The following is a 23,898-nucleotide window of genomic DNA, read 5'->3' on the forward strand; positions in this document are numbered from 1 at the left end:
GAGAGACACCTTCTCTGCAATATTGACTGTGTTTCTTATTTGTTGCTGCTGAGCTCATGCATTACAACGGAACTCCCGTGTGCAAAATAGCCGGGCAACTGGCCTAACGGTACCGGTCCGTGGAACAGATCAAAATAAACTTCACGTACAATGAAAAAAGATGCAACCGGCGACGTTTATGGCAATGAATCTTATCCACTCAATGTCTCTGGACCTCTCTGTTGATGTGCTACGGAGAAGGGGTCATTGCCTTAAACGTCGCCTCACAATTGTATCCTAGTCACTGAGAGGCAGTGCGCCTGATGAACATGTCGAGTTATTTTTGTTGGTCATGCTTTGTGCACCTCTGCCGACGCAGCAACACAAAGGAAACTGGTAAATAGATAGAATGGCACTGCCCTGAAATCGAGGCGTGGGTGTGCGTCGTAGGAGTGTGGGTTTCCACACCCAAGGCGAGTGCCCGAACACTCACACTTAGTCGGGCAACAAACGAGGCCCTGCCAACCAAACTCCACAACTCTATTCCTATTCACTTGAGAAACTGTCAAATGTGGAGTGAATTTCCCGGTGCACTGCGTTGAACCCCTGTCTGAAGACAACAGCCAAGTCGCTACCTTATTGCAGCGCGGACTGCACAATGTGTGCTCGCAAAAAAAAAACACGTCGAGGGCATTTCAATTATTGGCTTTTTCAGCCCCAAAAAAACAGGACAACACCTTCGTAAAGCCGGCTTTCTCGCGACGCACGGTCTCCTACGTCTGCGCCGAGCGCCAGTTACGAGCTCGGTAGAGAAGGTCAGCGGGCAGCGTCTGTCTGCTTGCGGTTATTGAGAAAGAGAAGCTTTGGCCTGCCTTTATTTACGTTTCCAGAAACTTCGGGTCGCAAGGGCCCCACGGGCTCCTTGAGCTCGCGGGGCAAATATCAATCGGGTTTGGCCGGCGTACGGACGACGCGTTATTAAAGGGGGGCAATGTTGAAGAGGGTCAGCTTTGGCGGTGGCCGCGGGTGGCTGCAGCCCGTTACGAGCCGAAGACGGTGATCGGTTGTGTCGTTTGCGTCACCGCGCTGGGAATTTGGCCGCTGAAGCGGAATCAGAGGCTGCCACATCTGGGATTGGAGTTGTGCAGAATTACATCAAATGCAATATTGCAATAAGACGCAAACATTGCAAAAGCATACGATGGTGTCCGTGTAGAGGTCAGAAGGTTTGTGGAGCGAGACCCATGTGGTACGTAAACACAGGTCCCCCATGCATTCCCGCGCGCACACAGCCGCACATTTGTCGTGATGATCCATCAGGAAATGCATTATTTATAAACTCACAAAATCCGCTAATGATTTCCCTCTGTGCACCCCCACTCCCTCATCAAAAATGCTAATTAAAAACACATGACGAAATGAAAACCTCAAAGTGATGGGCCGTGCAGGTTAAACTCTTCAACAATTTGACACTCAGGAGATTTTCACCCACCAAATGTTAAGTTTCTTTTGAAGTCGAGCGCATTGACGTTTGGAATTAATGAAGCTGTTCAGTGCGTGGGGTGGAGGGTGCTGTGCCGCGAACCCGACGACCTGAGTTCGATTCTCGGCCACAGCTTCCATCAGGGGCGTGTGATATCTGAACTTAAATTTTGACTTAAAACTTTCGTGACTGCAGGAATTCATATTTTTTGGTTCTGTCGGTAAAGTCACGTAGAAGGGAAATAATTAAATAATAAAAATAAAACATAATAAAATAATTCTCACGACGTTTCGGCCACAACGCAAGCAGCCGTCCTCAAGTGAAGAATAGGTCTGTCGTTAAGACAGTGCCATTCAGACACATAATATTTTTATTACTTTATTATTTCCCTTCTACGTGACTTTACCGAAAGAACCAAGAAGATGCCCTAAGTGACTTGGGGGAGGAAATCCATGCAGCATTGGACTGACAACGCAAAATCTATAAGTTGAATTTCGATTTAAAGCTTTCGTGACTGCAGGGATTCATCTTCTTGGTTCTTTCGGTAAAGTCACGTAGAAGGGAAGTAATAAAATAATAAAAATAAAACATAATAAAACAATTGTTTTATTATGTTTTATGTTTATTATTTTATTATTAATAATAAAAATAAAACATAATAAAACAATTGTTTTATTATGTTTTATTTTTATTATTTTATTACTTCCCTTCTACGTGACTTTACCGAAAGAACCAAGAAGATCTATAAGTTGCTATTGTAATAAAATTTGTTTTAATATGAATACAATTCTGTCAAGTCCAAGTGTGTCTCCCTGTGGAAACGTCACAGAAGGGTGATGCTCATCTCTAGTGGCAGCCTTCCGCACGCTGCCAGTGTGAGTCGGTGAAGGTCAGCAGCACAGACGCGGCAGCATAGAAGCGCAGCACAACGATTGATTTGTCTGCGCTGTCCTCTGCTGCCCGCTACATAGCCACGCAAGCCCTATGGCAAGGCTGCGTGGTGCTCGCCCATTCAAACACTATCCAGCAGAGGTGTGGACTCGAGTCATGTGACTTGGACTCGAGTCAGACTCGAGTCATGAATTTGATGACTTGCGACTCGACTTGGACTTGCATAACAATGACTTTGTCCCACCTATGAGATGTGGACTCGAGTCATGTGACTTGGACTCGAGTCAGACTCGAGTCATGAATTTGATGACTTGCGACTCGACTTGGACTTGCATAACAATGACTTTGTCCCACCTATGAGATGTGGACTCGAGTCATGTGACTTGGACTCGAGTCAGACTCGAGTCATGAATTTGATGACTTGCGACTCGACTTGGACTTGCATAACAATGACTTTGTCCCACCTATGAGGTGTGGACTCGAGTCATGTGACTTGGACTCGAGTCAGACTCGAGTCATGAATTTGATGACTTGCGACTCGACTTGGACTTGCATAACAATGACTTTGTCCCACCTATGAGATGTGGACTCGAGTCATGTGACTTGGACTCGAGTCAGACTCGAGTCATGAATTTGATGACTTGCGACTCGACTTGGACTTGCATAACAATGACTTTGTCCCACCTATGAGGTGTGGACTCGAGTCATGTGACTTGGACTCGAGTCAGACTCGAGTCATGAATTTGATGACTTGCGACTCGACTTGGACTTGCATAACAATGACTTTGTCCCACCTATGAGATGTGGACTCGAGTCATGTGACTTGGACTCGAGTCAGACTCGAGTCATGAATTTGATGACTTGCGACTCGACTTGGACTTGCATAACAATGACTTTGTCCCACCTCTGCTATCCAGGCTCCAGCCTGCTTGGCTCCTGAGATCTGACGGGACCGAGCGCATTCCGCTTGATTTGGTCACAGGCTGCACATGACAAATGGCAGCACGTTTTTGTGTGTCTCGGCAAATCGGGCACGATAAGAGTAAGCGACTATGCAGTATTAATGATAAGATGAATTCAATATCACTTTATCGATAGATTGTGTTTGCGTCATTCTGTGGGCTGCATGGAATCCCAGTCCATGGCTGACTACGTGAGCGCGTGAGCGCGTAAGTTCGATTCTTGCACAGGGCCGACGCCAGTGACGATTATCGAAACTAATCCTGGGCCTTCCCGAGGTCGACTCAGCCTCAAATGGGTACCTGGTGTGGTGTGTGTAAACATCGCCGCTGGGGAAACGATGGTGGACCGTGGGTGGTGCTGGCCACTCACCCATCCACCCGCCCCCTCGTGTGCCGTATCAGCCTTCATAGGTGCTGCTTAGGGCTGGACGATTAATCGATTTTAAATCGAAATCGCAATTTGAATCAATGCGATTAGCAAATCGCAAAGGCTGCAATTTTTTGCGATTTGAAAATCCTATTACCTTCTTGTTGGAATTGTTTTTATTTTTATTTTTTTAATTTAACTTAACAATTGTTCTATGTTTGATTGTTCTATTGCAATTAAAACATTTTAATAAAGACATGTTGGAAGCAATTCATATCTTTTAAGTTCTCATCCTTACATTAGAATATATAGAGCAGTTAATATTTTGATGGTATCATGTGGTAATGCTCCATCACATGCTTAAAATCTGAATATTGAACTGAAGCTTGACTTAAAAAAATTTAATCGCAAATCAAATCGCAATCGCAATATCTGTCATAACAATCGTAATTAGATATTTCCCCCAAATCGTTCAGCCCCGGCGCTGCTGCTCCACTAACGGCACTCACCCCAAAAGGGTCTGTGAAGGCTACGAGGGTGATATTGTTAGGTTTTTTCGGTAAAGTCACGTAGGTAAAACGTTTAACCCACGTGACTTTACCGAAAAAACCTAAGAATATGAATCCTTGCAGTCACGAAAGCTTCAAATCTACGAGGGTGATCTTTGTCTCTGCGTGCCCGCGTGTAACTGCACAGCCTGCCAGTGCAACCCCCTGGGGACGCTGCCGGGACGCGCGGCGTGCGACTCCGCCACGGGGGACTGCTTCTGCAAGCGCCTGGTGACCGGGCGGCGTTGCGACCAGTGCCTGGTGAGGACGCGTGGGGACAGCAGAAAAGAGGCCCCCCCCCCCCCCTCCCTCAAAGCGGTTGAAATGTTGGTGTAGCAAGTCTTCGGCTTGCTGCTGTTGTGCTGTATGTATATCTCGGATGGGCCGAAACGTGGGACGTCGCACCGTACGACACGGAAACACGTCGGAGTGTCTTCAGCTGGTTCTTTTATCGTAGAAAAATACACGCTTCTTTTGGCCTCTCATCCCAATTTTTTTTCTTCCAAATTGTGATGTCGGTGTCAAGTTTTCAAGTTCAAGTTTCATTTATTAGGTACAAGCCCTGTGATCCATTCGGCTCTTGAATCGGGTGCAACCGCAACAAACAAACAACACAAACATGAACAAGAAAACATCTTAAAGTGTCGTGTCATAGAACAGAGAATCCACTTGGAATTCTGGCAGAGCTTTGCATCACCCCGCGTTCGAGAACAATCTGCAGATGGAGATATCACATAACTACTTCTCAATTTCCTTTAAACAACCTCTTATCCACACACGAGGGCAGGGTGCTGTGCTCTGCTGTGCTCTGCTGTAGGAGAGGCATATTTGTCACTTGACAACAAAAACTGCAGTTTTTTGAGTTTTCAAGTTAAGTGAAAAACCATATTTAATGTACGGTCATCGCTGACTTGTGCTGACACGATCACAGCGGTGTATTCGAGGACCCAGTTTAATCACTTGCAGCCGCCCCTATTTGAACCCATGTTCTCAGCTGTGCCGGCTTCGTGCTTAGGCGCCCCGAGTGAACCGGAGTCAATCTCAGAAAAGTCTGAATTAGCGCGGACCGTGGCCTCAATTTATACGTCGGTCGGAAAAACTGCGAAATTGCTAAAAAAAAAATGCCGTGCTTGCTGCGAATGAAAAAAACTGCCCGAGAAGCAGTCTCTGCGAGCGCTTGAATCGAGAAACTCGTCTCACTCCTCCAGAGAGCCTCGAGGAAGCTGACAATTCGGCCAAATCATCAAAATGAATTGAAGCTTCAGATTTTAGACGATAAACCATAATGGAAGCATTTCTAAAAAGTTTCGGCCTGAGGTTTGCCGGATCGCTCGGAGGTCAGAGCCGGCACCGCTGAGAAGCCGTACTCGCGTCCAGGCCTGCTTCACACGTCCAGTGCCTTCATGATCTTCACCCTCGTCACCAATGACCGAACAAAAAAATAAACTCTTTAAAAGTTTGATTTCGCACTTAAATTTGGCAAAATGTAGCGTGACTGCCATGCCCAGGGGTCAGCAAACGAAATAACAAGAAGATCCATTTTTTTTATTCAGTTAAAAAAACTCAATATTTCAAGAGCCTCAATGCGTGTGAGTACGAAACGGTTGTCCTTAGTAAATAACACCACGAAGCGGTCCCTCAGTGAGCCCGCTGGTTGCCGACCCCTACCCATGGTGAACTGGACTTCCATGGTGAACTGGACTTCCATGGTGAACTTGACTTCCATGGTGAACTTGACTTCCATGGTGAACTGGACTTCCATGGTGAACTGGACTTCCATGGTGAACTTGACTTCCATGGTGAACTTGACTTCCATGGTGAACTTGACTTCCATGGTGAACTTGACTTCCATGGTGAACTGGACTTCCATGGTGAACTGGACCTCCATGGCAAACCGAAATTCCATGGTGAACTTGACTTCCATGGTGAACTGGACTTCAATGGCAAACCGAACTTCCATGGTGAACTTGACTTCCATGTTGAACTGGACTTCCATGGTGAACTTGACTTCCATGGTGAACTGGACTTCCATGGCAAACCGAACTTCCATGGTGAACTGGACTTCCATGTTGAACTGGACTTCCATGGTGAACTTGACTTCCATGGTGAACTGGACTTCCATGGCAAACCGAACTTCCATGGTGAACTGGACTTCCATGGCAAACCGAACTTCCATGGTCAGCGGTCGGCAACGAAAATAACAAGAAGAGACAATTTTTGTTCAAATTTCATGAGCCTCACTGCAGTCCTTACAGAGCCACATGCGGCTCTGGAGCAGCAGGTTGCCGACCCTGGCCATGCCGCATCTGTATTGGCAGGGCGTGTGGGAAAGTGTCGCCCTCTAGTGTAGATGAGAGAGCGTTTGAAATGATTTTTTGAATTAGTTACGTGGTTTGATCTTTTTTTTTTAGCTTTTTTCGCACGCTTGTACCCGAACATGCGTTCTCTCTCTCGTGACGCGACGCCGTTAGCGCGATCGCAATACAATTGGGGGGAAATTACAAAAACAAACTAATCTAATAGTTGAACGGAAATAAGGCTAAACTCGTTTCATTATTTATCTATAATGATGACTGTAAATCTATGAAAAACATTCTCAATGTCATCATACCCACTGTATTCTATACACCATGCTATATTCATATTTTAAAATGTATATCTATTTCTCCCAGAGTGAGCTCATTTTCCCATTAAAGTTTAAGCAGGTACGCCAAAACGGCAGAGCTGCACATAATACGCGTCATGCCCTCGAAGGGATTCGGTCTTAATTAACATCACACCTAATCGCCAGGACGCTGCGTTTTACTGCGTGGCAATTTGCACAGCCACACGTACCAACAATCCAGCGTGCAGCCCTTAAATAGGAACTTCGAGCCCCAAGCTACTCGCTCGTACGTTGGCTGAAAGTGGGCGACTGCTACCCACCGTGAGGCCCCCTCTTGCGAGTCCCGTGCGATGGGAGGGCCTGCAACTGCCAGACGGCTCGTTTTTAGCCGCCGCCGATTTGTGCCGGCCACCGGCCCTGCTATTTTTACGCGCATGTCAACGGAGTGAAGTCACGCGTCGGCTCACATCCCTCTCGAGCGGCAATGGGGGAATGAACGGGTTCGTGGTTCGTCTCCATCGCTGGTGGGCCGGTCTTGTCGGATCTCGGAAGCTCAAGTTTCATTTTTCATTTATTAGGTATAGCCCTGTGAGCCATTCGGCTCTTGAATCGGGTGCAACCGCAACAAACAAAAAAAACAAAAACATGAACAAGAAAACATTGTGCAAACAGAAAATCCAAGAAAAGACAGCAAAATATTGCAGAAAAATCACCGTACACCAATACTGTGTGCAAAAATCCCAGTGGGATGTAAGTCAAACAACTAACAACAACAACCACAAGACAACTTAGATTAAGGCCATCAGTCTCACTCTGTGCTACAACAAACAAACATGGCCAAACCGAAAAACTTTAAAAAAATCACCAAAATAAAGCCATAAAAGCAATGAAACAGTGATCATAGGAACTGTGACCGAATTTTCACAATAAACGACGTAAACAACACGTACTACCAAACTCTGCACACATAGCTGGCTGCATGAGTCACTCCACAACAGCAGCAGGAGCATCAGTCGGAGTGTCAACATTTTTCAATGCACCTTTAAGATCAGCACACGAAATCAAAACACAGATCATACTTTGAAGCTAAAGCATGGTGCCCGGTGACCACTACGGCTCTTGCGTGCGGCAATTTGAAAGAGCCTCGACAAAACACGAGATGTTCCATCGCGAGTGATTACTCGGGTGGAACGTGCCATTGAAACAAAATATATGCGCCGCAAGCTGTCATCGGTGGCTGTGGGGCCGTGATATTTTGCCGTTACGAGAGGGCATTGCAGCAACGTCCGTTGTTCTACTGTACTGTACTTGTGTGCCTTCACTTCTACGTCCCTGGCATTCAGAAAGCTGCACTGAAACAGCGGCAGTGAAGTACGGTCAGCCGTTTTGTCAGTACAGCAATGAATTGACATAAGAGCTGTATATGTAATCGAGATATAAAGTATTTATAAAATGATCGGCTTAAAAAATGTTTGAGTAATTGCTCAGCATTGCTGCAACTTGGTGTTTTAGCACAGCATTAAATATTAATCGGTCTTGGGGCCAACCCCAGCCAAATACTCTAAACGCGTGATGTAGATTCTAAACGTGGAGGGAAAAATCGGAGCACCCAGAGAAAAATCCACGCGGCCACAGGGAGTAAATTAAAACTCCAAATATCGAGGCGTCAGGGTCGGGATCGAACCCGCGACCTCATGTATTCCAGGCGAGGTAGTGAACATCTCGCCACCGTAATGGAGAGGCCTTCATCCAGCATTGAATTGACAAAGTGATGTGAATTATCATGTTAATCTTATACAACATATATCAAGCACAGGGTGTTTAATTAATTGAATACAAAGAATCAGTGCTGTGAAAAAAAGGTTTTTTATGCAATAAATAAGTCAGCCTCCATGTGATGATATCAAATAATTGCGATGTCTCAAGATAATTTGTCTGATTTGGATTTACACGTTCGTGTGAGTGTGGGCTGGTGTAACTGCTCCAGCCCAGGACGAAGAGAGAAAGTATTGTGTGAAGGTAAAGGTTATTTGCTGACCTGCAATAAGACCCACTCTCAATGTCTCCATTGCTCATGTAGCTGCAGTGTAGGGTTGTTTTTAATATACGCTCTCAGATTCAATAGCATCTGAAATAGAATGGGACAATGGCTGGCAATTTTTTTCCTTCATAAAATTTCTGATGGAGACTGAAGCCTATTTTGAAAGATATATATATTTGCAAGGACGATTTTTACGTGGATAAATAAAGATTCTGATTCAGATGTTCGCTTTACTGAATTGCTATACATATATTAAGCTGATAACAAAATTATTAACACCTCATTCGAGACCAAAATAGAGCAACACCACATGAACTCTCTACCAAAACCCTCTCGTGGCTAGCAGCCCCCGACATTGGCATTGGTTCCTAAATGTCAATCATTGCCATATGCAAGAATAGAATATGACATGTACAAAAATGAAGTGCCATATTGAGATTGCTGTATCAGTGACGCAGTGTTATGAACCCAAAGACGCACCGGTGTACTGGACCAGTAACGATTTGGCACGTTCTGTTTTCGTGACAAACCTTACCAATTGGCTGCGTCGGGTGGTGGCGGGTTTCACGACACATTTATATTTACGCGATCTAACCCCCCAAAAAAACCTATATTACGGATGATATTGGTCGTGAAAGCCTCCGACGTGTTAAACCAAAGACTTGAGTAGGACTCCTGGCCACGGCTGACAATCAGTGGCATGCGATGTTGGGCCTCCCCCTTCATCAACCCACACAGACAAACCACGGTGAAGTATGGTCAACGAGCATCATTACCCGGCACGGCGTTATCCAGCGGAGAATCGACCACCGGTTGTAAAGTGAAGGAAGAAGTTGGCAACAGCTCTCTGTGGAATTGTTATGATTTTTGTTATTGTTTCCCCCCCGCCCCCTTTTTCCGCCCTTCTCCTCTCTCTGTTACAACGTTCAGCCGGGACACTGGGGCCTGGGCCACAACCTGAGTGGGTGCAGGGTGTGCGAGTGCGATGACGGAGGAGCCATCGACAACAAGTGAGCGGTGGTCCATTGCAATCCATACATATGCACACACGCACACAAAGACCAGGATCCTCTGTGTAGACCACACGGGCTGTTGAGGCAAGTGCTGTTAGCCAGCACATATTCAAGTCTTAGGTACGATGCACCACATGCCTTTGCCTCCCCAGTCCTGATGTTTTGCACACTCTACCGGCTGCTGATATAGGCGACAATTGATGAGCAAAGACACAACATGCCAAGCGACCAGCTACAAACAAATACTAGTCTCTGTGTTTGCACACTCCATGTAAGGACATCAAGGATAAGGATTTTCATTCACAATGCACTTAAATTCCACGTCATCTCAAAGTGTCTTACGTACCTCAGACATGAACCAGGCTACTCCTGAAGCAAGACGGCTCACCAACCTCGGCATGAACATGCATTGACGGAAGAAGGCGACACAAAAAAATTACAATCAGAAAACACGGACTTTTACCCTGGGATAAAAGAAAGGAGCTGCCAGTGTCGCCACAAATGGATTCTCTCGGCAGGACCTGACCCCGGTGACCTGTGACCCCCTGTGCCCCCCGCAGGTGTTCGATGAGCACCGGGCAGTGCCGCTGCCGAAGTCACATGACTGGACGCACGTGCGGGCAGGTGGAGCCCGGGTATTTTGTGGCGGCGCTCGATTACCACACGTACGAGGCGGAGGAGGCCACGCGCTCGCCCGTAAGCGTCGTTCACCTCCCGAATTAAATTCCGAAATGACGAACGTAACAGAGAAGCATTGCCGCTGCTGCCTTTTTTTTGGTTGCGATCGCGCCAGACGGTTCTCTTTGTCGGGCTGTACCCGCGAGTAGTCCGGCAAGATCGGTGTCTCACCGATCAACACGCGGTACACCCCGGGAACATGTCACGGAGCTGTCAGGGAGACGTTTGGCTCCGCTGTCGGTGGAAGGGCCTCCACTAGAGGAGGGAGCATCTTGGAGAGCCTCCTCCAAGAGGGTATTTTGGTCTACTCTTCCGCACTGGCCAGACGTCTCGGCAGCAGTGGCAGTAGCGGCCTTGTCTCCCACTGCACGGGCCTTGCCGATCGACTCACCGCGGCGCGTCCTGTTTATATCGACCGGTGGACGGAGGAAGAGGGATTTAGACGAAACTTACCGCGTCGTTTCAACAGACCGAATCGAACCGGCGACCTCTGCAATGCAAGTCCAGCTTTGCTCGATAACCACGTACGCACGTGCACATGGTGTCATTAAATTAGAGTCATGCTACGTGGACGACGATGACCGTGAGCTCGTTGCCCGCGCTGCACGCAGGGCGTGACGGCGGTGGTGCGGGAGCCTCCGCGCGAGCGCGCCGCGGCGAGCTGGACCGGACGGGGGATGTGCCGTGTGCCCGAGGGCGGCCGCCTCGACTTCAGCGTCTCCGTGCCCTTCTCCATGGAGTACGACCTGGTGCTGCGCTACGAGCCGCAGGTGCGCATTCCCACAAAGACACAAGGGCAAGTTCATAACGCAGGTTGTTTTTTTTTGGGTTCGATCGCGTAAATATATAAATGTTGTGTCGTTAAACCCGCCACCACCCGACACAGTCAACTAATAAGGGTTGTCACGTAAACAGAACGTGCCAATTTGTCACTAGTACAGCACATCGGCGTGTTGGATAGCCAAGCCACAACATTTACAATCTGAGTACGACGTTTCGCCAGTAATTACAACCAGCTTCGTCAGGCGACAGCCAGATATATGGAGAAGTCCACCTGTTTCGTTCCTTACATAGAGGCATAGGAAGGACCAAGTTCCTTCGCACCAGGTATCCTTCGCACCAGGTACTCATTTTGAGGCTGAGTTGACCCAGGGGAGGCCCAGGACCGTTTCAGACAATCGTCACTGGCGTAGGCCGTGAGCGGTAATTGAGCTTGGATCTCTGCCGGGTTTGTAACGCAACGCGCCCATCGCTACGCTATGACTCCCCACGCGTTTCCACACGCGGACACTCATTGGTGACTGCGGGCCCCAGAGCCAGACCATCAATCACATGATCCAGCAGCACTCTTTCTGTCTCCTAGTCATTCTTCTTTCCTGTGGCAGGAGGGAAAAGCGACAGCTTTGAAATGCGTTAGAGAGTTTAACGCTAAGTTTTTTCCAACAAGTCCGAGGAAGCAGCAGTCAATGCCGTGTGAACAGCAACAACACCACCACGATGTACACGAATGGCACATTTCTCGGTAGACGTGTCCATCTCCTCGCGTAATTCCAAGTATTGGGATTGTCGCATAAATAAACACGCAAAAAAAGCCGTGCTTTCGCTCACGAACGGGGGGGCACCTTCCTCCAGAGGTCGCAACAGGGTACCCGATACCCGTACCCTACCCGATACCCGGCTACCCGTACCCGGCCAGGAACGGGTACGGGTACCCGTTTGCGACCCTGGTGTGGCCGGGTACGGGTACGGGTAGGCTGAGTAACCGTTTGTCACTCATTTCAGGTAGGGAACGGGTAGGGAACGGGTACCCGTACCCGGCCGGGTACGGGTACCCATTTGCGACCCTGGTGCGGCCGGGTACGGGTACAGGGGGTAAGGAATCAAAACCCGTTTGCGACCTCTGCCTTCCTCTCTCTCGACCGCTGCGTGGAGCAGCTGCCCGAGGAGTGGGAGGAGGTGGTGGTCACCGTGGAGCGACCGGGTGCCATTGCGGCGAGCAGCACCTGCGGCAACACCATCCCGTCCGACGACCTCGTGTCCGTCACGCTGCCGCCCAGCTCCAGGCGAGTGGCTGACGAGGGATCGGGGGGGGGGTCACGTGACGTGCGGGTCACCCAACGCGCGCCTTGACGAGCCGTGGGCGTTGTAAACCACCAAAAGAAATCATCTACGGGACCTTTTTTGGCAGTATGAAAAAGATGAAAAAATATAGAGTAGGATTATTTTTGGCAATAAACATTGATGTTAAGAAGATGTTCGCATAGTTATAACTGCTCAACCCGATACTTGCATTTACATTGTAGTGTTCGCCTTTTTGGCGTTCTCTGGTCTCATACCGGTGGGACAAGGCCACACAGAAGGCTGTCTCTAGTGTAGGCCAATCGGTTTCAAAGACAATGCATACATTACGCTGTGTAACAAAAACATGTGTTTTGTTCCTGGGTAGTGAGTGTTATTTCCGAATTGCTTCAAGCCTCAAAAGTACAGAAAATGGCTATTGTTCCCCACACACTTTGCTTTTGCGACCAGGACAGTGATATTTTGTAATTTATCTATTTTCAATGACAAAACGTGTGCATTTGTGTTATTCCTTCACATAAACTCCTGGTCACAAAAGCAAAGTTTGTGGCGAAAAATAGCCATTTTCTATACTTTTTAGGCATAAGCAATAAAAAATAACACTTACTACACAGGGACAAAAATCGTGTTAAATGGTGTTATCAGAGCATGTTTTGTCTGCATGTTCTACCACAAGTATGTCTGGTTAATGCAGACTTGTTGCCTCGCAATCGGTATCTATTTGGCGTTCTATTGCCAGAAAGGGTAAAGCCCCTTCTTATTTTTTCATCTAAAACAATTAAGCAGACGGCATTACGTTTCCGTCGATATGTATCCGTCTGCCTCCAGGCAATGAACAAAAGTGTTTCTCTCGGTGCCACCAGCCCGCATTGGCAACTGCTGGGAGTGCATCGTTTCCAGCAGCCGTGGATCCAATACGGAGCAAACCCTGGACCGGCTTTGACGCGCGCGGCAGAGAACGGTCGGCGCGTGCGGGCGGTCGCGGGCACGGGCCTCCAGTTGAGGGGGCTCGCCCTCCGGACGTCGCCACCCCACGTCCCCCCACCCCTGCACCCCTGGCGCCGTGGCTCTCCTCTAACCCCTCCCGTCTACCCCCCCCCCCCGTGTCCACGCCGCACCACCGCAGGTACGTGGTGGTGCCGCAGCCCGTGTGCCTGGAGAAGGGCCTCCGCTACGGCGTCCGCGTCGACTTCAAGAGCTACCGCTCCGGGGGCAGCGTGGCCAATGCGCACGTCCTGGTCGACTCGGTGAGGGCGGGCGGGCGGTGTGCCGAGCGGTGGTCTCGTGTGTTTGCGCATCTCCTTTCCCTCGTAGTGAAATTGTTATTGGGTCGTTTGGTTTTTATTATTATTTACACGCTTTCATTTAACTCACTCTGTCCGTTGTTGTTGTTGTTGTTGTATCCTCAAATCTTGTAACTAAATTTTAACCCACTTCCCAATGTGGGATCGACTGCAAACTTGGTATACTTTTGTCATACTGATGACAATACCATATTCTATAATAAAAAAATATATATTTTTAAACAATCTTTCTTATATGTTATGTTTCGGCTTGGGTCTAATTGTACACGGTCAACTGACGTTGGCTGTAATTGGCTACGGTGCCTTACGTTATGGCAAGCTTCGGGGCCACTTCCTGGAGTCGTGGAGTTCTGCCATTACCAGTACATTTCATAAAAGCGTGTTTAAAAAAAAGTTTTTTTAAAATATTACTTATTTTTTCAATCGAATTACAATCGTGCTATCGACGTCACTTCACGAGACTTGGAAACCCCTCGTAGGGCAGGGCGTCGCCGCATGCCAGAGAATGGCTCGCAGAAGGAGATGTCAAAGAACTGCGTCTGAGGTCCCTTCCAAGGGGGGAGGGGAGGGGGCAGCAATTGTCCTGGACAGTGAAATGTTTTTTTTTGATTCTCAGGGCTGGATCGTCGTTGTTGTTGATATTGAGGGTAAACAAGGATCGATCCATCGATTAATTGACTAAAATTGATTTGTGCACGCAGGGGGCGTGCATAGAAACGTGTCGATAACAAATGATTATTCATGATTTATGTTAATGACTTGCAAATGGTACAAATGGAGCTAACAAAACCGTACAAACGAGACGTAAAAAAAAGAGTAATAATAAGACAAAAAACACAATCCCTTGTCAAATATAATCTCTAACATTATTTCAAATCGCTTGCAGAAGGGAGGTGGGGGGTGGACCATTGCATGCCTAATCGGGAGCCCTGTTACTTTACTGACCCATTTACAATGCCATCGTCACGATGATGACGACCGTGACAAGGCTACGTTGCTGCTGCTGCGTCCTCCCCCCCATCTCCCACCTCTCTCGCCCCGCTCGCCGGCCTCCCCGCTCCCCCCGCCCCAGTTGGTGCTGCTGCCGCGCCACTCTTCGCTGGAGATGTTCATCGCGGGCGACCCGGCGTCGACGGCGCGCCGCACCAGCTTCGAGCGCTACCGCTGCAGCGACGCGGGCAGGGCCGTGAGCAAGGCGCCCGTGACGGACGTGTGCGCGGGGCTGCTGCGCAGCGTGTCGGCGCTCGTCCACAACGGCTCGCTGCGTACGTGCGGACACACGGCACCGGCCCCCGCCGGCGATGCCGCCGCCGCCACCGCCGCCACCGCGAGAGACGTTAGCGGCTAGAGCTGGCACGCGCGATTGTTTCAGCGCCCGATCGCTGTGGTGCCGATCGTCGGTTCCATTGCACAGCTGATGACGGTGTGCCGCTGGACCGGGAGGTGATGGGCACGCCGTGGCGAGATCATTGGCGTCGTCATCAGCCGTGTTGAGCTGGCAGTGGTGGCCTGTGCGTGGTCTTTACGTTGAGGGTGTGGATATGGGTGCACCCCATATTCGGTGATGCCCCCCCTCTCCCCGCGACTTCTTACTCTGTCATTAAATTGCTGATGGCAGCAAAGAAATAATGAGGATTAAAGGAGAGAGGATGATGAGAGGGAGTCCAGTCGCTGGGGCTGAACGCACCAACACAAAGACAACAACAACAACAACAGCAACATTGTTGCGAGCAAACGGGATTGTTTCGTAACAAATCTCGGTGTTTAACTTCGTCCGTCCGTACAGACCGCAGCAGGACGGCAGGGAGTGCGTTGCACTCAGCGAGCGTTCTTCCTTTCTCCCCCTCTCTCCCCACAGCGTGCCAGTGCAACACGCAGGGCTCCAGTAGCACCGAGTGCAACCCCGTGGGCGGGCAGTGCCGCTGCAAACCCAACGTCGCCGGACGTCGGTGCGACCAGTGCGCCCCGGGGACCTTCGGCTTTGGACCGTCAGGGTGCCGGGGTGAGGAGAGGCGTTCCCCTCTTCCCAGTACTCCCAGCGCTCTCCCACGGTGTTCCCGCCTCTCCTCCGCCCTCTCCGCGCAATCTTCACTCTCATCGGCGGCCCATTCCCGCCACCGCATTATGTGCACCCCGCCAGGCACAGTTGTTGCGTCCTTGATGTTTCGTCGTAAACTGGAGTGCCCTCGCGGTGAGCGTGGGCCGCTATGTGGTGGTTGTTGTCACCTTGTGAGTGGCGTGGCGCCCCACTGCTCCGTCTTCCCAACTGCGTTTTATTTGTTTAGTTGTAAAAAAAAAATTTCAATCTGTGTCGATTCTTTTTCGTTGGCACGATTTCTTTTTACAGATGCTATTTTCAATAAATTCGCATTCTTCTTTCGGCCATTCGCTCCTAGGCTCCGCTTCCAACGCATCTTCATAGAAACCCGGCGACAAAGTTCCACTTACGTGAACCCACGCGTGTGCCCCACCCCGCTCCCTTCGCTCCATCCCCCGCCCGCCCGCCCGCAGAGTGCCACTGCGACCAGCGCGGCTCCACCAGCGCGATCTGCGACGCCGTCTCGGGGCAGTGCGCCTGCCGGCCCGGGGCCTTCGGCCGCCAGTGCGACCGCTGCGAGGCGGGACACTGGGGCTTCCCAGAGTGCCGTGCGTGCCGCTGCCACGGACACTCGGACGAGTGCAACCCCCGCACGGGCGCGTGCCTCTCGTGCCGCGGCCACACGGCCGGCGATAGCTGCGACAGGTTAGCCGCGTTCCGCCCGCGGAGCCTCGGTCTGGTTCGTGTGTTCGTCTCTCGTGTGTGTGTGTGTATGTTGAACTTCTTTCGCGCCGTACGTAGCCAACCGTGCTAATCGGAGATGCGAAAGCTGGTTCGTCTGAGATGAGTCGACGGTGGTCGGCTGGCGCGGCGCATGACTCAATGTGGCTTCCCGCGAGCGGTCAGGAGCTGGTCTTCAGCCCCAGGAATGGTGGGTGAATGTCATTGAGGATTTCGATGGTGTTTTTAAAAATTTGTGTTCATATTGTTATTGTTATTAATGGTGGTATTATAATGATGGTGGTGGTGTTGATGGTGATAGTGTTGCTCTTTATCTTGGCATTGTGGTGTTGATATAGTTGTTGACGGTGTTGATAGTGACATTGTGGTTGCATTGAATGTCCTATTCTGGTGGTGGAATAGTGTTGCGCCGGTGCTGACGCTGGCACCGTGGTTGGTGATGGTGGTGTTGCAGATGCGCCAGTGGCTACTACGGGAGCCCCGGCTCCGGGGAGCAGTGCCGCCCGTGCCAGTGCCCCGAGGGCCCAGGCAGCGGGCGCCACTTTGCCAGCGGCTGCAGCCACGACCCGCGCTCCAGAGCCGTGGCGTGCGCGTGTCTCCCCGGCTTCACCGGTACGGCTTTGACACGCGGGTCCACGCGCACGTGCCGACCGCGCGTCCGTTCGCAGTGGCAGGCGTGTGACAACGCCAAATTGATTCCTCGATCGAAGTGGATTCCTGAGGTTGCGATGCATGTATTGAATGGTTTTTGTTACGGTTTGTATTGCGGTTCAGTTTGACACGTAGGCTTTCGCGACCAATATTGGTTAGATTGCGTAAGTATAAATGTGTCCCTAAGCCACTACCACCCGACACGGCCAACCAGTAAGGTTTGTCACGTAAACAAAACGTGCCAATTAGTTTACTACTTCAGCCCACCGGAATGTTGGAGCGTAAATCCAAAACATTTACAATTTGAGTTGTACGACGTTTCGCTGGGAAATTACATCCAGCTTCATTGGGCGATGTTGAACGTGTTGTGATTGTATTCCTATCAACTTCAGTTTTCCAAAAGCATTCCAACCTGCTGTAGTCACCTGTTCATGGCCTCATTGATCTCGGTCGACCTTCGATAACTGCCCCTTAGGTGTACGGACTCTGATGTGATTTCATTGGTGTCCCTCAAACGGATGCCTTCGTTTGTTTGTCTGTCTTTTTTTCTATATATATAGAAACACAATATTCCAAGCATTAATTTCCAATGGTCATTTTAATGACCCGATCATCAGAAAATCTGCGATTCGTAACACTTTACAAATAAGCAAATGTTCACGAGATTAAGGAAACATTACTGCGTGTGAAAAGCTTGATTTGTGAACATCTATGGAAATGACAAAATATACACCACGGGAAGTTAATTCTAGATACGGGATATATCCGTCATGGAAGATATGTGACATCATATTGCGTAGTAAACAAAAAAAGTACTGGTTGTGACAAGCCATGCTGATTCCGCTCAATTATGTGTGGCAGTGAGATCAGATTGACGAGATTTCAGCAGGAAAGGCCCGTTGAGCTGTTGGTAGTCTCTTATTATTTGACGGCCCTCCTGCGACGGTGCCGATGTTGCACAGTACAGCGGTTGTTGTTGCCTCTGGAGCTAGCGGCCCGAACGCCCACTCTCCTCTCCTGGGTGGCCACCCCCCTCTCCGCCCGAAGGCGCTCGCTGCGACCAATGCGCCCCGGGTCACTACGGGGACCTGCGCGTGGCGGGCGGACGATGCCAGCCATGCCAGTGCAACGGCAACATCGACCCCACGGACGCTGCGTCCTGCGACGGCCACACGGGGCGCTGCCTACGCTGCCTGCGCGACACGGAGGGGTCCTCGTGCCAGAACTGTCGCACCGGATTCTACGGTGACGCCACCTCGCAGCGGCGGTGCCAGAGTAAGCGACGCGAACCTCTCCGCCCCCACGGACAACGAGCGCTTCGGTAGCGGAGGAGCTGAGCTGGCGTAGGTAGCATCGGTGTCGGGGACACCGAGCCGGCATCGATGGAAGCTTGGGGTAGGATCGGGCTTTCAGCTGTTCATGATTAAATTGGGTTCTGAAGTGCAGCGAGTGGACGTCACACACACATACAAAAATCCCACAATGTTTATGTGTTCTTTCACTTTATATCGCAACATTCTAGTTCTGAGAAATAAAAAATATGATTTGACTGCCATGTGGCTGTTAACTTTATAGCAGCGTTTAGTGAAACACATTGCCCTTTGGGACGCATCATTTACAGACCGACAGACGAACAGCATATTTGCTAGATGTAAAACATTTTTTTACCTATATATATTTTTTCAACATTCAGCAATTTAGTTTTCTAACCAAAGTGGTTGCCTTCGGTGCCGGTGCGATGGGCCAGAGTGCACGTGCGTCACGGCCGGCACGGAGCGCTCCAGCTGCGGCCTGACGGACGGGGCCTGCGCCTGCGACGCCCGCAGCGGCCAGTGCCGCTGCCTGCCCAACGTCCAGGGCCTGGCGTGCGACCGCTGTGCCCCCAACCACTGGGGGCTGGGCCAGGGCGCCGGGTGCCGCCCCTGCGGCTGTGACCCCGCGCACTCCGCTGGGCCATCTTGCAGCGAGGTTAGAGTGGGCGGACGGGCGATCGTAAATTTGCCGCGGGTAATGTCGGAGATGGGCCAGGGTCGTACACGACGGGGGGCAGGTGGGATAGTTTTGCCGCAGCTCTCAGGTTCGAAGGGGACTTTAGAGAGGGCATCATCTGGTATTTTGTTCTAGGACTTAAACGTGTTGACCTCTGGGTGTTGTCCCATCGTGCACGTGGTGGCTTCTCCAGGAGCTCCGCATCCCACCCACGTGCAAAACACTCGTTAAGGGCAAGGGTCAAACTTTCCAATGCAGGAACCGCCTGAAAAATGGTCTTGAGACTCAGTGGGTCTTTCCTGGATATGTGACTACGTTGCAGGGTGACTGCCAATATTATTACACGTTGTATAAATCTTGTCGGCTCATGCTGTGTCTGTCTGTCGGTGTGTGCGCTGTGCAGTTCAACGGTCAGTGCCACTGCCTGGCTGGGTTCGGCGGCCTGACCTGCAACGAATGTCAGGAGAATCACTGGGGAGAGCCTCGCGTAAAATGCAGTGGTGAGCAAACGCGACATAGCCGTGAGGGGATTTGTCGCCGGTGTGAAAGGAGTTCATAATCCTTTGGAATATGGGTTTCGCTATACGGTTAGAATGCTTGACTCACAATTTCTGTCCGGCTCTAATTAGCCTATTGTCTCTTCAGGGTAGATAAAATGGTGTCAAGAGTATGGTTGTCCATGTGAATGTAGAATTTTCCCCACCGTTTATGGAATGTCTGTAGAGATGAGCACCGGTCCACTGTTTGTTTCGGTTCGGGAATAATTCACACCGCTAATGGTCAGTGCAATTGGCAGCGGACAGCATATTCGACAGCGATTAGTGCGTTTGGGAGCGTTTCTTGAGTTTGACTAAACTAAACTATAAACTAAACTATTTTTATTTTACCAGATAAGGCTCATTGAGCTGTATAACTCTTTTTCAGAAGCGACCTGGCCACAAATGATAGCTCAACGAAGTGGCTTATCGCATGGAAATATAAAGCAGCCAAATACTGTAAATGCGCGACTTTGATTCTAAATGTGCAGGGAAAAACCAGAGGACCCGAAGAAACATCCACACGACCCCTCGGAGAGAGAGAGAGAACAGTTGTCAGGGTCGGGATCAAACCCACGACCTCCTGTGCACCAGGCGAAGTAGTTAACATCTCGCCACCGTGACGTTTAGTCTTAGGTTCTAACCACGTGCCCCCCGCCCCGCCCCCTGCCACGTGCTGCAGCATGCGACTGCGAGGCGAGCGGCGTGCTCACGCGGCAGTGCGAGCGCGCGACGGGGCAGTGCGCGTGTCGCCCCGGCGTGGCGGGGCGGCGCTGCGACCGCTGCGCTCGCGGCTTCTCGGGCGCCTTCCCGGCGTGCGAGCCGTGCCACCAGCCTTGTTTCCCCGACTGGGAGGCGGCCATCTCCGAGCTGGGCCGTCGCGCCGGCAGCCTGAGCGAGCGGGCGATGAGGCTGCTGACGGGCGGCGCCGACGCTGGGCCGTACGCGCGCAGGATGGCCGAGGTGGAGGAGAAGCTGGCGGGGGTGCGCGAGCTGCTGGCCGCTCGAAACGCGTCGGCCGCGGCCGTCGAGAGGCTCTCGGGGCTCATCGACGATGTCGGGTACGCGCAACGGGCTCGGGGCGACGCTTTTTAGAAATGGTTAAGATGGATAGGTGGAAACAATACGTATACATGTGTAGATGTATTTACTGGTAAAAGGGCTTTTCGACGCTGATCAGTGTTCATTTCTTCGGAAAGTTTGTGTTGTTGACGTTAGTCTAGTATACGACGACCTGCGGAATTGTAGCCCAGCCCTAATCCGTGGATTTCATTCAGTCATTGAACGCCGACCAAATTAACCCTGGAGGATTTGCGGCCCGCGCTGGGGGCGCCCGCAGGCGGCAGGTGGAGGCCATGACGGGTCGCCTGGCGCAGCTCGAGGCCGGCATTGGAGGGGCGGCGAAGCAGAACGGCGACGCCAACGTGCTGCTGTCGGAGCTCGACCGCGACGCGAGGGAGGCGAGCACGCGCGCCGGCGAGCTCGGACACCAGATCGACACCATCAAGCACTCCAACTTCCGAGGCACGGGCGCCGCTCTCCGCAAGACACACGCACACTCGCTCACTCGCTCGGATCGCGTCTGACGACAATGGTTTCAATGCGCTAATAGATAAGCAGACATTAAGTCCTATTTATTGAGTGTTCCGGTAAATACATTTCAATTTTTTTTTATGTAACCCATCGGTCGCACGGCCTTCTGAGAGTGATGATCTAATTACCGTACATATCATCAGCATTCAGTACTTGCACACTCTGGACTAGTTTTTGAATTCAATGTCTCATCAACATTTTAGGCTTGCTTGAGTCAATGCTGGTGTATTGGGGGATCCTAGTTCGATGCAAAATAATATAATGCGTAACCCACCACATTCATTAACATTATTGTAGAGAATATAAATGACGCTAACGGTTCGTCCGAGTAAGATTCCACCGCCAATCGGTATCGTGACGAATCCCGTCCTGAGAGCGGCAGCCCAAGGTGGCCTAACCCCGTGCGGCCGCGTTGTCCTCCCGTTGCCTGCTCCCTCGCGCGCGCGTAGGCGCCTACGGCAGCGTCAAGGACTCGTACCAGCAGTCCCGCGAGGCGGAGCGGAAGGCGAGCGCCGCGGCCACCAGCCCAGCAGGGCCCGTGGCTCGTTCCGAGGCCACGCGCCAGCGCGCCGAGAAGTTCATGGCCGCCAAGCGCGCCGAGCTAGAGCAGCGGCTGGAAGCCAACGCCGACGCGCTGCAGGAGCTGGGCTGGGAGGCGCGCCAGCTGGAGCTCAACGAGCTCAACGAGAAGGTCCCTCATCCCGTCCCCCTTGTTCACCGCTCAGTCGGCCACGCTCGCTCCTCGCTGGCCGCTTGCCTGCTCTCTTTGTACCTGCCTGCCTATGTGTGAACGTTGAACTTCTTTTGCACCGTACATAGCCAACCGTGCTAATCGGAGGTGCGGGGAAGGACAACAAACTAAACTGCCTAGATGTAACTACCTGCCTAATTGCCCACTGAATGACTGGCCTACCTACGTGCCTACCTATCTGCTTCTTGTGCTAAAATTTTTTTTAAAGGAATTTTTTTTTTACACGACCTAAGGAGTGAACTATTCCAGTAGCACTCATTCAGCAGTCGCATATTCTTGGGCGGTACAGTCAAAGATGTAGGGGAGGGGAAATGGGGGGCGGGGGTTGGTTGGGGAGCGAATGAATGAATTGCCCCAGTGGTTTGTTCCCATTTCCAGCCCTTGTTTATAGCTGATATTTTTTTTAACGTACAATAAATAAATAACAGAGCACCATTTATAACGTATTGGTAATCGATTTTAATTCAGCACAGTCATTCAGCCTGGAGCATTCGAGGCAAACTGACATTGAAACGGTGAGCGGTCAAGAGCGACGCTCGCTGTGTCGTTACTGCATTCTTGCTGGCGGGGCAATTTCACAGAATGAACGAGTCGGATAACGTGCAGCAGTGGTTGATTCTTTAAACACCCGTTTCACCCCCTCACTGCTGACGGGCAACGTTTGTTTCACACATAATGAGCGTATGAATGAATGACTGCGTAGCGTCGGCTTAATCTTGCATTTCGAATGTCAGAACTTACCTCCCTGCCTTACTGCTGACGCGTGACACGTGCTTTAAACAGAATTAATGAGTAAATATATAATTCGCTGAATGATGAACGAGCAGCCGAGACTCCCACTCTCACATTCATAGTATCCTCACGAGGCGTGCTGCCTGCCTGCTAGCAGTGCATCATTTTATTTAGACACAGCTGGCTTTGGTGGCACCTTTGGCTCCATCGCCACAGCCATGTACACAGGAAGGTGATCGTGTGGGGCATCACCCCCGTGACACATTTGGTTCTTGAGTTCGACGTGGAATTGCGGACAAATACCTCTCAATATATGTCCACAGTGATGTGACGATGAAAACAAACAATTCAATGGATTCATCTTCTTGGTTCTTTCGGTAAAGTCACGTAGAAGGGAAGTAATAAAATAATAAAAATAAAACATAATTAAATATTTTCATTCTTCACCTGAAGACGGATGTGTGTGCTGCATGTTGAACCTCTTTCACACCGTATGTAGTCAACCGTGCTGATCGGAGGTGCTAATTGGAGGTTTTGGTGGATGTATGTTGAACTTCTTTCGCACCTTACGTAGGCAACCTTGCTAATCAGAGGTTGCGGGTGAAGGATAACAAACTAAGAACGTCATAGTTATGATGATGATGAGTTGAAAAAAATATTAATTTAACCATCTGGCAAAAGGTGTCTCAAGCGAGCAATCACAACTAACCAGTCGCTCCACTAAACATCTTTGTTTGTTATCCAGGACAAGTCATGTTCTCCTTGTCAGGTCATGGTCCCCTCAAAAAACACACTTGCATTTTAGAATGTGTGTTTTAGATATTGTAAGCTGTATTGCTCGTTCGTGTGATCCTGTTGGATCTCGAGTTAAATGCGAAAGGCCCAACAGCGTTAGCAGTGCGTTGAACGCACGGCAG

The 23,898-nt window shown here is 50.4% G+C and overlaps 1 protein-coding gene across 1 annotated transcript in view; it reads left to right on the forward strand.

The window, feature by feature from the left end:
- LOC144721435 (laminin subunit beta-2-like) overlaps positions 1-23,898 on the forward strand; it is a 73,822-nt gene that overhangs the window by 36,703 nt on the left and 13,221 nt on the right. The window contains exons 11-26 of the mRNA XM_078599048.1: positions 4,379-4,491; positions 9,807-9,886; positions 10,450-10,585; positions 11,179-11,337; positions 12,503-12,630; positions 13,773-13,893; positions 15,023-15,215; positions 15,809-15,952; positions 16,462-16,693; positions 17,184-17,341; positions 18,428-18,655; positions 19,128-19,348; positions 19,773-19,869; positions 20,588-20,966; positions 21,245-21,429; positions 21,948-22,189. Of these exons, the coding sequence (XP_078455174.1) occupies positions 4,379-4,491; positions 9,807-9,886; positions 10,450-10,585; positions 11,179-11,337; positions 12,503-12,630; positions 13,773-13,893; positions 15,023-15,215; positions 15,809-15,952; positions 16,462-16,693; positions 17,184-17,341; positions 18,428-18,655; positions 19,128-19,348; positions 19,773-19,869; positions 20,588-20,966; positions 21,245-21,429; positions 21,948-22,189 (2,816 nt within the window). The remainder of the gene's footprint in view (positions 1-4,378; positions 4,492-9,806; positions 9,887-10,449; positions 10,586-11,178; positions 11,338-12,502; positions 12,631-13,772; positions 13,894-15,022; positions 15,216-15,808; positions 15,953-16,461; positions 16,694-17,183; positions 17,342-18,427; positions 18,656-19,127; positions 19,349-19,772; positions 19,870-20,587; positions 20,967-21,244; positions 21,430-21,947; positions 22,190-23,898) is intronic.

This window comes from Lampetra planeri, chromosome 11 (assembly GCF_965212315.1).
Source record: "Lampetra planeri chromosome 11, kcLamPlan1.2.h2, whole genome shotgun sequence".
NCBI lineage: Eukaryota > Metazoa > Chordata > Hyperoartia > Petromyzontiformes > Petromyzontidae > Lampetra > Lampetra planeri.